This window comes from Otolemur garnettii, unplaced genomic scaffold (assembly GCF_000181295.1).
Source record: "Otolemur garnettii isolate 467f Iridium unplaced genomic scaffold, OtoGar3 scaffold00263, whole genome shotgun sequence".
NCBI lineage: Eukaryota > Metazoa > Chordata > Mammalia > Primates > Galagidae > Otolemur > Otolemur garnettii.
In genome coordinates this window covers 445,280-459,742 of record NW_003852658.1, presented here as the reverse complement: position 1 = coordinate 459,742, position 14,463 = coordinate 445,280, and the positions used below count along the sequence as shown (strand labels likewise).

Sequence of the window (14,463 nt, the reverse complement as noted above, 5' to 3'; positions counted from 1 at the left end):
AGGGGGACTTACCGGAATAGCTCCCCCATGGGCACTCCGCCTTCCTGCAGAATGGGTGTTATTAGTTCCGCTAGGTAGAGCCACACATGGGGGATGTCAATTTCCATGTCTTCAGCCAATTCCAGGATTTCATACAGCCTACAAAGAGAATTCAAAGTCAGGACGTTCTAGGGAAAATAAGTCAGGCTGCTCCTCTCCTTCTAGGGAAACAAAGGATAGTACGGCTATTAACAATTGACTACGGACCTGAACCCTGGCAACAATTTTCTAAACATGGGGCAATTATTGCTGAGGCCATCTTCTTGCCCTTGGGTTGTCCACCCTCTTCACCACCACCCCCTTAACAGTGTTGACCAAGATAATTGAGAAGCCTGCATTCTCACACAAGGTTGAAGGGGCCCCACAAAGGAAGGGTCCATAAAAATAGGAGGCCCTCAAGGAGCTGGTCATACCCTTGGTAGCACTGAGCAGTGGAGAGGTGTCCGGCACAGAGCAGCTGATGCAACAGCTGCCCCACACGCTCGCGAGCAATGGCACTACGCTCCAGTGTAGACTCAACACCATGCCGGACAAAGATGAAGAGCAGGGAGGGTGAAGCCAGCTCCTGCACACACTGTACTGCCTCCTGAGAGGCACAGGGCACAGCAGGGAGAGTTGTCACTGTCTGGCCCAGACCTGATGCCCCATGCCTATCAGCATAGCCTATTCCTTGCCCCCTGCTCAATCACTCAGACCCCTTCCACTATCTACCTTCATGTCATTGAGATGGAGGTATTCTTCAATGATGGCCTTAGATTTCTTCTCCAACTCCTCCTCAGACAGTGCAGCCTTCGGGGGGCTTACTGGGGGAAGGGTGGCTTCTCGCTTCACTGGGAGAACACAGATCAGAATGACTCTTCAGTTCCAGCCTCCTCAGCACACAGGGTGTGGAGTTTGGGAGCAGCTAGGCCCAAGCCAGCCAACACCATTCCCGCCCCTCCAATCCTCTGCCAGCCCCTCACCAGCATCCCGCCCACGGTCCCGATCCTCTGTGAGGCTAGCTGCCTTGCGCAGTCCCTCAGGCTGGGAGGGCCGCTCTCTACTCCGCTCCTCCACTTCCTTGCTGAAGCTCCGCTTGGTGGCAGGTGTCCGTGCACGATCAAGCCGGTCCCCACGGTCACTTCCCCGTTCACTCCGCTCTAGGCGGTCTCCCCGGTCCCCAGCTTTCTCGCCTCGTTCTCGGCTCAAGCTACTCCTAGAAAAAAGGTACATTGTCTCTCACCTTACTACCCAGGCCCTCCATGCTCCCAATAGGCGGAGCAACTGCTGGGCCTTTCTAATGGCATAATGAGTACATCATGGGCTCAGAAAACAGCAAGGTCAAGAAACTCCCATCTTCTAGCACTCTGGGAGGCCAAGATGGGTGGACTGCCTGAGCTCAGGAGTTTGAGACCAGTCTAAGCAAGAGCGAAACCCTAAAAATAAGGTCTCTAAAAATAGCTGGGCATTGTTGTGGCAGGCACCTGTAGTCCCAGCTACTTGGGAGGCTGAAGCAAGAGGATCACTTGAGCCTAATAGTTTGAGGTTGCTGTGAGCTACGATGCCATGGCACTCTACCAGGAGTGACAAAAAGAGATTCTGTCTCAAAAAAAAAAGGAAATTCCCATCCTACAGCAACAACCACAACCCAACCATAGAACTCCATGTGAAGAACACGACACATAGGAAACCTCACCTCTGTACCACACGTCTATTGTCTGTGCTTTCTGTGGGTACTGCTTGTTGAAGGGCTGAGAAGCGATTCAAAGTACTAGTAGCTGGACGAGAAGCTTCTGATGCTGAGAAAGCAGAAAACCCAGATTATAATGTCTTCTATTTTCTTGCATCCCCTCCTCTATTTGCCAGTTTAGGACATGTGGTCCCAGTCCCAAGAATGAAGCAGTTCAATCTCTGGAACCATACACATGCCTCCTATGTACCTAACCACCCTGTACTGGAAACCTTACTCACGGGTAAGGTTCTGCCCTCAAGGGAGCTAAAATTAATAACCCACTACCTTCTCACGGCAGCCTCTGTACCTGCATCTGAGGGCTTGGCTCCTGAGCCTCCGCTGCTGCCCTTGCCCCAGCTCAGTCGCCCTCCAGGTGCAAAGAGCTGGTTGTTGGAATCAATGGAGCCAGGCTGAAAGAGGAAAGGGAGGAGAGTCATGGGTCTGCCCTGGCTGAATCCCTTAACCTGCAGCTCCATTACACAGCCACAGATGTAGTGAATGGCCCAGACCAGGTATCAAACTTTTTCTGGGAAGAGCCAGACAGCCTATTTTAACTAGTCCGTTCTACCACTATAATATAAAAGTACCTTAGATAATATTTAAAAGAATGACTGTGTTCTAATAAAACTTCATTTATGGACACTGAAATTTAAATTTTATTTGATTTTCGGCTCAGTGCTCATAGTGCGGCAGTTACAGCACCAGCCACATACACTAAGGGTGGTGGGTTCTAACCCAGCCCAGGCCAGCTAAACAACTGTAACAAAAAAATAGCCAAGCATTGTGGTGGGCACCTGTAGTCCCAGGTACTTAGGAGGCCGAGGCAAGAGAATCACTTAAGCCCAAGAGTTTGAGGTTGCTATGAGCTGTGTTGAGGGCAGCATAGTGAGACTTTGTCTCAAAAAAAAAAAAAAAAAATTGGGGGCGGTGCCTGTGGCTCAGTGAGTAGGGCACCAGCCCCATATACCAAGGGTGCCAGGTTCAAACCCAGCCCCAGCCAAACTGCAACAAAAAAATAGCCAAGTGTTGTGGTGGGCGCCTGTAATCCCAGCTACTTAGGAGTCTGAGGTAAGAGAATCACCTAAGCCCAAGAGCTGGAGGTTGCTGTGACGCCACGGCACTCTAAGGGCGACAAAGTGAGACTCTGTCTCAAAAAAACAAAACAAAACAAAACAAAAAACTTTTTATTTATTTATTTATTGAGATAGAGCCTCAAGCTGTTTCCCTGAGTAGAGTGCTATGGCATCACAGCTCACAGCAACCTCCAACTCCTGGGCTCAAGCGAGTCTTCTGCCACCACCTCCCAAGTAGCTGGGACTACAGGTGCCCGCCACAACGCCCAGCTATTTTTTTGTTTTTTTGGTTGCAGCCATCATCGTTTGGCGGGCCCAGGCTGGATTCGAACCCACCAGCTCAGGTGTACGTGGCTGGTGCCTTAGCCTCTTGAGCCACAGGTGCCAAGCCAAAAAAAAAAAATTTTTTTTTGATTTGATTTCCACATCACATATTGCCATATAGATTTTGATTTTCCTCAACCATTTAAAAACATGAAAACCAATCCTACCTCATAAGATACATAGAAGCAGCCAACAGGCTGGCCCTGGTATACTTATCAGTTTGCTAACCAATGGCAAACTGAGGTTAGCAAACTGGTATGACCCCCAGGGAACTGGCAGTCCTGTCTCGCAACTAACCAGTTAGTCTAAGACGAAAAATTCACTGTGACCTTCACAATCTTAGAAAAATGAGCAGACTAGGATCCAAACTTGAGCTTAATGCCTATTTGGTCCCTCTTTACCCCTCTGCCTCACCGGCATTACCCCAATGTACCCACCCCTACCTTGGTGATCTTGGTGAGCCGTGAGGTATCAATGGGGCGGCTGCCTTTGCTGATGGGGACTGTGTTCCAGCCACCATCGTCCACAAGTGGCAGGCCACGGCCTGAGACAAAAAAGGGGGATGGGGAACACAATACAATGAGTAGATCCTAACGGCCCCTTCTTCTTGAGCCACCCTTAGCCTCCTTTCCTCAGATCCTCAGTTCCATCATGGGGTCTCAGTGGCCCAGACACGTGGCACTAACATGAAGTCATCAGAGGAAAGCACAACCTCTCAAGTCCCTTCATTGCACCCTCCTTAATCTAGCCTCAGACTCACTGATAGGTGGGCCTGGAGGGCCACCCCGGCGCTTGTCACTGCCCTTGGCCATGAGCTGCTGCACTTTGATGTGCTCCCGGTGCTCCTCCATCTCTGCCTCCTTGTGGATCTGGTCAATAGTCTTGGGACCCTGATCTCCTCGGCGCGGCACCCAGTTGCTCTGTGGGGACACAAGGCCAGTCACTTAATTGTCAGGGAGGGACAGACAAGAGAGTTGAGACCCAGAGGGCAGTGGTTTGGTAGGGGAAGGGACACATACCCCTCGTAGATCCAGCACGTCCTGCAGCATAAAGCGTATGCGAGATGATGTCTTCTTTTCTTTAATGATTTTCTCCATCTGGTTGAAATACTGATCCATTCGGGGCTGGAGAGGAGCAAAAGGACCAGGAAATTTTAACATCTCACCTCTAACTATATAGGCCCTGCCCCACTCAGGCCCTCAGCCCCTTGTTCTTCAGCCCTTCCCCTCCACATTCAAGGACCCCTACCTTGGCTTTTTCAAAGTCCAGGTCTTTGCCAATGGTGGTAAGCAGACGGCAAAGGCACTCAAGAGACTCCTCATCATGGTTCTTTAGTAGTTTGACCACACAGTCGTGCATTATCGCCTCTGTTAACATCTTCAGCTTGAATAATTCCCCAATAAACTTGATATTCCCTAAAGAGCGCCGCCGGGCTATGTCCCGAGCCTCTTCCAACTCTTCCTTCAGACGTCCTCGTTCCTCTGCCTGCCAGTCATGGGGCAGGGACCATGTCAAGATACCAAGCCATTCAGCTAAAACCCTTCTCTTCTCCTCTACCATCTGGATATCCAAAACCTGGCAGTACGCATTCTCAGGCCTGGGGGCAGAGAGCCTCCCTACCCCCAGTTAACACTATCTCCACCCTGAACTCTACAGTCGAGTGAGATGTGTAGGGAGCTGAACTGGCAGTGGGTTTTCTCTCACCGTAGCAGCTTCATCCATCTCTTTTTGCTTCTTCTCAAAAACCTCATCATCATCTTTGTCTTTCTCAAATTCCTTCTGACATCGATTCAACAAGAGTTTTCGGAAGTTCACAGTCACCGTTGGCTTTTCGGTAGTGGGCACTTTCAGCTGTTGGTCAAAAAAATGTCACATTCAGACTAGTCTGGGGCAGGGAAAGCCCTCCAAGAGTCTATAACTAACTGACCTAGTAAGACCTCTGGCCCCTTCTAGCTGCCATCAACAGCACAGATGCAGGAGAATCAAGAAGCTAGACTCAAGGCATCTTGGGAACAAAGTGGAAAACTAGACCACAAGATTTAGAAGACAGTGGAAACTAACCGCCATGAGGCAGCGGCACATGTTGGCATAGGCCACAGAGAAGTTGGGCTCTGAAATGGCCTTCTCAAAGATGAGGTCAATGACCCCTTTGAGCCGTTCCTCAGTGTCAATGGCCAGCTGTGTTACTTGCTTCATCAGCTGCTGGAACATCTGGGGTGTCAGCTTATTCAGGATGGAGCGCACCCTACGAAACAGGTCCTAGGGAGAGGAGACAAACACAAAGGATCCGGTGAGGTTCTCAGAAGAACAGAGGCCACTATGAAGGACAGGAGAGGGTGGTAGGGACTTAGGCAGATGTTAGTAATAAGGATAGTCACAAAGAGAGCAAAGTTGGCTCTGGTGTGAGATCTTGAAGAAAGGAAATGGGAGGCTCAGCCACCTGTAGCTCAAGTGGCCAGCCACATACACCAGAGCTGGAGGGTTCAAATCCAGCCTGGGCCTGCCAAACGACAATGACAACTACAACCAAAAAATAGCCAGGCACTGTGGCGGGCGCCTATAGTCCCAGCTACTTGGGAGGCTGAGGCTGAGGCAAGAGAATAAATAGCTTAAGCCCAGGAGTTGGCGGCTGCTGTGAACTGTGATGCCACGGCATTCTACCCAGGGCAATGGCTTGAGGCTCTGACTCAAAAAAAAAGAAAAGAAAGGAAATGGAGACCAAAAGTAGGACCTGCCAGTACCTGGGTCTTGCTGCCATCAGCATCCTCTTCCCCTCGGTCTTTATCAGCTGCTGTCCGCTTGCTGCTGGGTTTCCAGGCCTTTTCTGCTTTGTTCAGTTTTATATCCTCGGTCATTAACACTGTGGCAATGATCTTACGTGGTTCCTTTCGGGGGCCCTGCTGAGAGCGTCGGGGTCCTAAGCCAGCCTGCTAAGCAAGGGACAAGGACAAGAGAAAACAGAGAACCAGTCAGCATAATACACGCCACCACTACCACACATCTCCAGGACAAACTGCTCCCCGCCTGGCAATGACATGCAAGGGAGCCACTCAACCCTGTCCCTTCCCCACCTCCCCCCTTCCCTTAGCCAGCCCCACTCACCGGCCCGCGGGGCAGCTCCCCACCTGGCCCACCCCTTGGGGGCCCACGGGTGCTAAGTGCTGGTCTGCCAAGGTTGGCAAAGGATGGAGTGAAGTCTGGGCCACAATTTATGCCTTGTAGTCTGGTAGGATCCAGCGGCCGAAGTGGTGTTTTGTTGGCCTGCAAAGAGGGCAGGGAAGGTCTCAGAAGTAGGTTAGGGATACTGACCACACTTTTACGACCTACCTCAGGCTCCTCCCTAATCTATCCAACCCAAACTTAGCCTTCTACCCTCTCAAGCCACCAACCTTGTCCAGCACCACATCACTGATGTGGGGCAGTCCCTCTGGCTTCTGCATGCTGGCAAAGATAAACTGAAAGCCAAGCAGGAACTCACGATCATAACGCTTTTTCTCCTCAAGGTTTAGAGGCTTCCACTGATCTGCAAGAAAGAGCATGAACCAATTACACTGTCTCCCTGGGACCCTGATGGGAACAGTCATTCTCAATCCTTCCTTCCACATACCTGACTTATATTCGTACTTCTGTTCCCCAGGCTGGATGTTCTCAGCATTGTGAATTTTGTCTTCCTTCGAGTCCCAGGTCTCATCTGCTTCCTCAGGCCGTGAGGGCATACTGCTGCCTTCAGACTCTGGGCCTGGATTGTTGACTACAGGAGGCTGATTCTCCACCTCTGGTACTGTTGGGTTCACCTGAAACAACAGGAATCCCAGTTTTGATTGCAGAATGACCACTGACTGTTTTGTACCCAAACTCTGCCCTTCCCACCTTTTCTGCTCCCTTACCTCCTTAAAGGCATCTAGAAGGTCTCCCACAGCCTCCTTCTTATTTAGTTCCTTAATTTTCCGTCTCCTCTTTGGCACAGATACTGCCACTAATTTAAAAAATAAGGAAAGAAAAGCAGGGGTGGCAACAATTTAAGAAGCACCCTTAACTCCTGGGATATAAAAAGTTACCACAGTATATAGTATTTTCTCTTTCCCTCACACCCTCTCTAGGCTTAATAGCCCTTAATCTAAGTTCCATCACAGGGCTTCTCTGACTCAGATTTGGTAACGCATATGGGAGGTCATCAATAAAGACAATGAACCACACCCTCAGCCAGGGTCACTTCCACTAGAGCCCCATCTTACCTTGTGTGGCTGTTGCCTCCAAATTCTGGGATGAGTGGGCTTGGACAGGGGTGCTCTCTGGAGGGAGCAGTTCCTCTCCTGTCTTCTCACTCTCGGCTTCTCTTGCTTCTCCTTCTTCCTCCTCTTCCTCCATTTCCTCTTCCTGAGCAGGGGAAGTAGTTGAAGGAGCCATAGGTGGAGTGACAGTGAGGATGGTGGCAGGGGCCAATGATGCTGTAGTAACCTCCTTGGGCTGCTCCTCTGGCTCACTGACTGGGCTTAAGTCCACAGCTGGTGGCGAGGGGGCTCCGTTGAGCAGTTCCTCAGGTTGGGCAGTGGGAGCAATGGGCACAGGAGACTCAGAAAGGCAAGCCGATGGAGGGAGAGGGGCAAGCTCTGGGCTTAACTCCTCCTCTGGTTCCAGATCCTCAGATGGGACCATGCCATTAGGCTCATGAATTTCCACTGTGTGAGATGCCATGGGGGTAGAAACCTGGAGAGGACTGGAAGAAAACTCGGATTCTGGAATTGGTTTGCTAAGTGTCACTTCTACTTCCAGTATAGGTTCAGCAAGAGGAGTGGGTTCTGGAGAGAGGCAATATGGCTCCCCAGTTTCATCGGAGATGGGAGTTGATTCTTCTACAGACATTTGTATCATCCCCGTTGTCATGGCGTCTCCAGGAATAGAGAGGACTGCGAGGTTAGGCTCAGACCCCGGCTCCAAGATTGGGGGTGGTGATGGGGTCGGAGAAGGTGATGAAGGCTGGGATTCTGAAGGGCTGTGTTCTGGGCCAGGCAGTCCTGGCCGGACCCCAGTGATTGCTCCCTGTGACCGGTCATCTGTACCACAGGAAGAAAGAACAAGTAACTCAAGGCAAGTCCTTCACTGCTGTTGTTCCTCCCCCTCCTCCAGCAAAGCACTCCCAACTTAACACCCCACTCTCTCCAATCTTCTCCCATCTAACCTATTTTTCCGTTCTCATCCAAACATCATCCCACCCTCAAATTTCCACTATCTGAAATCTACATCATTTTCTTCTGACACCCAGTTGAAGGCACTCTACCTTCTCAGCATTTAAACTATCACACTCCTTTAATCCTATAAAAGCTCTATCCCACCTCCTTCCTTACCTGGCCGGACAATGACAGCAACTTGGGGCGTCTCCCCATTAGCTTGAGGCTCCATACCGCCTCCCGTCTGCAGGACACAAAGGGTTACCAAGTTTGCACTGAAGAGTCCCACAACCCTTCTTTACTAGAGTCATTTTTACTTTAGCTCTGCCTAGAAATCCAGGAAAGCAGGGAAATAAATCCCTTAGTTGGAAGAAAAGATCAAGGAACTTGGGAGTCCAGGGCAGAACAGCCATCACGGCCAGGGGATCACTCAAAGAGCAGACAGTACCTGGGGAGGGGTGGGAGTGGAGGCAGTGCGGGCCCCAGACATGATCTCTTCTGTGATATCTTTTCCTCCTTGGTTTGGATCTCGAATTCGAATCTGGGGAAAGAAAGCTATAGGATGAGTGGGAAACAAGAGGAACCCACCTCTCCACCCTGCCCCACTCTTAAGACTCCAGGCCAAGCCCCCCACCCCCTACTGGGAAGCAGGTGGGTGGGTGCCAGAAACCCCATGAGTTCTACTGTCAACCCATCCAGCTGCTCTTGTAGTTTCTGCCCTAGCCCCCACCCCTAAGAGACCCTTGACCTCACAGAGCAGCCCTGTACATCACAATGCCCCTCCCTTCCTCACCCCTACCCCACCAGCAGCCCCCAAGTCAGAGGCTGCACACCCTGGGGCCCAGGACCCCCATCCAGCACCCATTCCGCTCACTTGTAGCTAGTCTGCCTGATCTCTGGGGGCAGGGCCCAGATCCAGTGGGTGGAGCCAGAGTGACTCAGCGGCTTCCCCAGCTCTGGCACCCTATTCTGGGCACCACGCCCAGGGCTTGAGGACTGAGCAGAGGCGGAGGCCTTGAGAGCTTCCAGGACTGGGGGGGCGGGGGGGCGGGGCCACAGAAAACAAACCATTTCCAAGGCAAGCCACCAGAAACCCAAAACCAAACAGTTCTTACACACCCCCAGAGCCCAGGTCTCTCGGGAACTTCCCCGATAGCCACTTCAGTCTTCCCATGAACTGCTCCTATGCTGAAATCTTAGTACTTTACAAGAAGCCTGAGCACTCCACATGCCCCTATTCTCTGCCCACTCTCAGCTGAAGACCTCCTTCCTCAAGTTCTAACTTGCTCAGGCACCATGTCCTGAAGGAACCTGACCTTGGTTCTCCCCAGATGTCCCAGAGCTCCTTGCTGCTACTTACCGTCTTACGCTCCCTCTTGGGAGCAATCTGGGGTGGCTGGTTCATCAAAACTGGGGCGGGGGCCACACCAGTGGGAAACTGCTGCACTCCTTGGGCTGGATAATAGGCACCAGCTTGGGGGGGGTGACAGAAAAGAAGAATGGTGGCAGCGTCAGGGCCCAACCATATACTAATGCCAGCTTAAAACACCTCCCAATCCCAGAACCTCCCATCACCCACAGCCGGCCCCTTGCCCTGCCCTCCTCCCCCAGGGAGTTAAGTGTCTGTCAAAGCTGGGGAACCAGTCTGCACTGCATTTACAAGAATTCCTAACACTGCCACATGCTCCTCAAACACACATCTCCTAGGCAGGCACCCCTTTCCTACCAAACACCAGCTACCAAGAAGACTTAAATCTTTTACCCCACAAGGTACGCTTCTGCGTACAACCCACCCTGGTAAAACACACACACATACTCTGAATCTGAAACAGATTCAGGTTTTTGGCTGGGAATGAGAGAAAAAGAGATTTGCTAACCCTGTTCCACTCAATCTGAGTCCAGTTACAGTATCCAGCCCCTTGCAAAGGGACAAGGAAACAAAAGTAACATTATCAACTGGGCTAAAGATGATTCATTCTTTAAAGTTATGGTCTCCAAAGTGGAGTGCATTCTTTAATCTCATCTATAATCGCCACTTGTTTTCAACAAGCACCATCAAGAGTGTAATTTTTTAGAATTACACATACATATATGTACAAACACGTACATTATTAGAGGCACACACTCAAAATTTGATGTTATCAAAGAACTTGGAAACCCCTGCCACAAAAAAACAGATCCTCTCCTAGAATATAAACGAAAAGTAGCTACAAAAATCTCCCACATCTATGTTAAGAGGGCTCCCCGCAACCAGAAAGCCTAATAATGACAGGCCCTCAAGTTGGCACCTGATCCTACATCCTTTAACAGAGGGAGTACTCCAACTCTCTTAGCAACAGGATCAAATCTTCCCCCACCAACACCAGTTAAATATTAAGCGCCAATCCCTACCATCTGTTTTTTGTTGTTGTTGTTGAGACAGAGTCTCACTATGTCACCCTTAGTAGAGTGCCATGGCTTCACAGCTCACAGCGACCTCAAACTCTTGGGCTTAAGCAATTCTCTTGCCTCAGCCTCCCAAGTAGCTGGGACTACAGGCACCCACCACTATGCCTGGCTATTTTTTATTACAGTTGTCATTGTTCAGCTGGCCCAGGCTGGGTTCGAACCCGCCACCCTTGGGGTATGTGGCTGGTGCCATAACCACTGTGCTACAGGTGCCAAGCCCCTACCATCTATTAACCCCATCATTTTTAGACCAAAAGCAAAGCCTGAGAAGGGTCCTATACTTAGCAATCAATACACAACTTGAGATGCTCTTTGGGATACTGTTTCACCCCTGACTCTCCCTCCCCTGCTTACCGTAGGTGCCAAATTCTGTAGGGCTTGCACCTGGATAGAAGCCTGGGGCTCCTGGCTGCACAGGGTACTGCTGTGTCGGGACAACATATGTAGAACGCCCCTGAAGGGTAGAGCGGGGAGAGGTGGTGTTGAGGGAACTATGAGCATCATATTGGACTCCCAAGAGAATGGAAGGCAAGACAGGATGAGCAAACCATGGGCAATGGCCAGAAGTAAGTCCCACCTCTGGAAGGGGAGGTGGAACTGGAGGATCAGGGTGAGGGAGGGTTGGCATATAAGGTCCTGTGGTTTCCATCCCCCAAGCCTCTGGCCTCACCTGTCCAGGGATGTAGTAGGCCCCCTGGGAGGCTGAGTAGGAGATCTGGGAAGGGATCATCATTACTTGGGATCCAGCAGGGTAGACATGGGCAGCTGGGCCAGGGCGGGCAGGGGCTGCACTCTGTACTCGGGAGGCTGCACTGCTTGGGGGCTGAGCCCGGCTAGGGTAGAAATGCTGTCAGGAAGGAGAAAAATGGTTGGCATTGGGAAAAAAAGGACAGCAAAAAAGCCACTTTACAACACCTCTACAATCCAGAAAGAAGTACTATGAGCTTCAGAGCATGAAGATCAATCCTTCCTAGTACCACTTGACAAACTGATGGTTAAACAACTTCCCACACACACGTGCCCTCTGAATTCAGATATACACTTGCATTCCGTGTATATTTTACTCTCTCACTACCATGCATACTCTTATCACTTCCACCAGACTGCCCCTCTGCAGAGGCTTCCTAACACCCCGATGCATGTCTAAGTAAGGCCCTTTCGAGCAACATACTCCCCTCCTCAGCATGCACTGCTCCACCTAAGGTACTAAGGAGCTAACTGTAACATGCAACAGTCTCCCAGTCTCCCAGATATGCGCTCTTCATTAATTGTAACGTGCAACACTACCTCAGATTGAGGACCTGGACAGCAAACAAGTCCCCACCCTGAATACCCTAATCCCTGCATCTGGTCCCTGACTAGGGTGAAGGGTAAGGGGGAGACCAGGAGACAGTCCAGATTAGGAAAGAAGTATTACCTGCAGAGACCTGAATCCTCCCTGAGAGCACATGGGGACAGGAAAGAAGAAAATTATCCCCAAGGTGATAAGGGGGGAAAAAAATGAAGAAAACAGGACAAGAACCCTCCTACTTTGTGAGGATGAAGTTGAGGAACAGAAAAAGGCAAGAACCAGCTGGAATGTATATCTCAATACAGTCCAAAGAGAAAGCAGACAGGGGAACAAAGCATCGGCAACCTCCAGTAAAAGGAGGAAATAGGAAAACAAGAGTTGGCAGCAGGGCCCAAAGTACTGCCCCCAATCCTGAGAGGCACCAGGACCCCAGTAATGCCACCCTCATCAGCTACATACTACCCAAGGGGCCAGCCATCATAAGCAATCAACAGCACAAAGTGCCCAGCCACATGAAAGAACACAAAGCAACTGTCAGGAATAGGTAGGGGCCAGGGACAGTCTCCATAATTTCCATCCTAAATCTAAATCGGCCAAAGGTCTCCACAGCTCCCACCCAGGTCCCCCTATTCCCCTCCCCACAGCCCCTCACCTGGCGGGGCTGAGAAGGCGTGTTCATTTGTGTTGCTTGTGGCGTACTGAACACCACGGGCGCTGTCTGCCCCGGGGGAAACGCTGGCTGAAGGGGGGAGACCAGAGTTCAGCAAGAGGGGAAGCCCGGGTGAGGCAGAAACCCCAGCTGGTGAAATAAGGGGAGCAGATCTGCGGCAAGAGCCTCAGCAATTCACATACAGCCCTCCCACCCCCAGTGACAGTCCATGGGGACAGCCCAGGGGCCCTGTCTCAATTTGGCAGCAGGCAGCTGCACTTTGCCCTGACATAGATGGGGGTGGGAAAATCCAGAGGTTGGAACCTGTTCCTGACCCGTTGCCTGACCTCCCCCACCCCAGTCCCTGCTAATTCCTCCCTAATTACCTGTGGGAGTCCAGGGGATGGGGCAGGTGGGGGGCCTGTGGACTGTGGAGCTTTGTTCATTTCATTTGGTGCCACATCAGGGTCCCCCCAACACCTGTTAGGAAAGAGTGGAGCTCAAAGAAGGGGAAGGGACCCAAGCTTAAGGCAAATGGAGTGACAGAAGGGTTGATGCAAGGGCTGGGTTCAATAAGGAGCCCTGGAGGTGCCAAGGGAGTGAAGAAGCAGAAAAGATCAAGCCTATGTCCCCACCAACACACTGTCAAGCCCACATCACCCTCAACCACCACCACCCCAGCCTGCTGAAACAGTCCCCTCACTCACCCCCTCGATTAAGAATAAGTCCACGGTGCGGCCTACAGGTTCTGGGCATCCGAGGGCCTGGGGTGGAGGTGAGGGTATCAACCTGGCTCTGCGGGGCCCAAGACCAACCAGACCGGAAATTCCAGGTCTCGCTGGCACCAGGCTCCCGGATCACAAACGGAGCTAGCTGCTTCGGCCGTGGTGTCCCCACCCCCCACCCGGGGACACCGGGTTCGAGGCCTGGCCCAGGGGCACGCAAGGTACTCCTGGCGCTGGGGCACCCACGCGGGGCCAGAGGCGAAGCCAGCCACCGCCCAGAAGTGTAGGCCAGGAAAGACGGGAGTCAGGCCCTAAAAGGCCAGGCGGGCGGCGGCCGTCGAGGAGCCGGTTTCAGGCAAGTGAGGGTCGGCCCGGAGGGCGGGCGGGGCCGGGGGCTCCTCCCTGCCCGCCGCCACCGCCGCCTCCCTCCCCTCCGCCCTCCCTGCGCAGCGCCGGCCAGTGCCAAAGAACAACGTGTCACTTCCCGGCGGCCCGGCCGCGAAGGGGGGAGGGGGCGGTGGGCCAGGAGCCGCGGTGCCTGCGCGCCCATGGGCCGCCGGGCCTCCTTGAGTGGGGCGGAGGTGGCATTTCGCGGTCGGCGAACCCGGCGCCCTCCCAGCCCGCGAGGCCCGCATAGTCCGGCCCCGCGCTCCCCACCCCCACCCAGCAGCCAGGCCAGGCCAGGGCAGGCACACGTGGGCCGGGGATCGGGCCCTGGCGGGCCGGGGCCCGGGTTCGGGCCACGGAGCCAGGGCGCCAGGGCGACGGTGCAGGGTGGCCGGTCCCGGCCCGGATGGCGGCGGATGCGGGGGGAGGGGGTGGGGGGGCCGGGTCGGGCCCGGACATGGCGGCTTTACCTTCAGTCTCCTTCAGTCCGCGCGGCCGAGCCCCACGCAGCCGCACAGACGTAGTCCACAACCATTTCCGGCTCCCCGCACAGATCCCGCTCGGCCGCCACCGCTTCTCCGCAGGCGCAGCCGGCGCCCCCACGTGACCGGCGCAGAGGGCGGAGTCGCGCCGGGAACCCAGCGCCGC

At 52.8% G+C, this 14,463-nt stretch overlaps 1 protein-coding gene and 1 non-coding gene across 5 annotated transcripts in view; both read right to left on the bottom strand.

The window, feature by feature from the left end:
- Window positions 1–14,463, bottom strand: part of EIF4G1 (eukaryotic translation initiation factor 4 gamma 1) — a 21,473-nt gene extending 7,010 nt beyond the window's left edge. Inside the window, exons 1-27 of one of the 4 annotated variants that reach the window (XM_003802856.1) lie at window positions 14,286–14,463; window positions 13,411–13,467; window positions 13,090–13,183; window positions 12,707–12,793; window positions 11,434–11,610; window positions 11,118–11,217; window positions 9,676–9,788; window positions 8,764–8,856; window positions 8,493–8,559; window positions 7,383–8,201; window positions 7,035–7,123; window positions 6,755–6,941; window positions 6,537–6,670; window positions 6,250–6,408; window positions 5,889–6,074; window positions 5,209–5,406; window positions 4,852–4,998; window positions 4,396–4,632; window positions 4,167–4,271; window positions 3,908–4,067; window positions 3,591–3,691; window positions 2,058–2,160; window positions 1,715–1,817; window positions 1,002–1,234; window positions 751–869; window positions 453–625; window positions 13–138 (exon numbers count right to left, since the gene is read on the bottom strand). In XM_003802856.1, the coding sequence (XP_003802904.1) occupies window positions 13–138; window positions 453–625; window positions 751–869; window positions 1,002–1,234; window positions 1,715–1,817; window positions 2,058–2,160; window positions 3,591–3,691; window positions 3,908–4,067; window positions 4,167–4,271; window positions 4,396–4,632; window positions 4,852–4,998; window positions 5,209–5,406; window positions 5,889–6,074; window positions 6,250–6,408; window positions 6,537–6,670; window positions 6,755–6,941; window positions 7,035–7,123; window positions 7,383–8,201; window positions 8,493–8,559; window positions 8,764–8,856; window positions 9,676–9,788; window positions 11,118–11,217; window positions 11,434–11,610; window positions 12,707–12,793; window positions 13,090–13,149 (4,076 nt within the window). In that variant the 5' untranslated portion in view covers window positions 13,150–13,183; window positions 13,411–13,467; window positions 14,286–14,463. Of the gene's footprint in view, window positions 1–12; window positions 139–452; window positions 626–750; window positions 870–1,001; window positions 1,235–1,714; window positions 1,818–2,057; window positions 2,161–3,590; window positions 3,692–3,907; window positions 4,068–4,166; window positions 4,272–4,395; window positions 4,633–4,851; window positions 4,999–5,208; window positions 5,407–5,888; window positions 6,078–6,249; window positions 6,409–6,536; window positions 6,671–6,754; window positions 6,942–7,034; window positions 7,124–7,382; window positions 8,202–8,492; window positions 8,560–8,763; window positions 8,857–9,189; window positions 9,313–9,675; window positions 9,789–11,117; window positions 11,218–11,433; window positions 11,611–12,706; window positions 12,794–13,089; window positions 13,184–13,410; window positions 13,499–14,285 lie in introns of those variants that run through there. The other 3 variants (XM_003802861.3, XM_023508660.1, XM_023508661.1) reach the window with 3 other exon arrangements.
- LOC111722492 lies at window positions 3,776–3,851 on the bottom strand. The gene has a single exon (XR_002771288.1). It is a non-coding gene; the product is annotated as a small nucleolar RNA SNORD66 (small nucleolar RNA).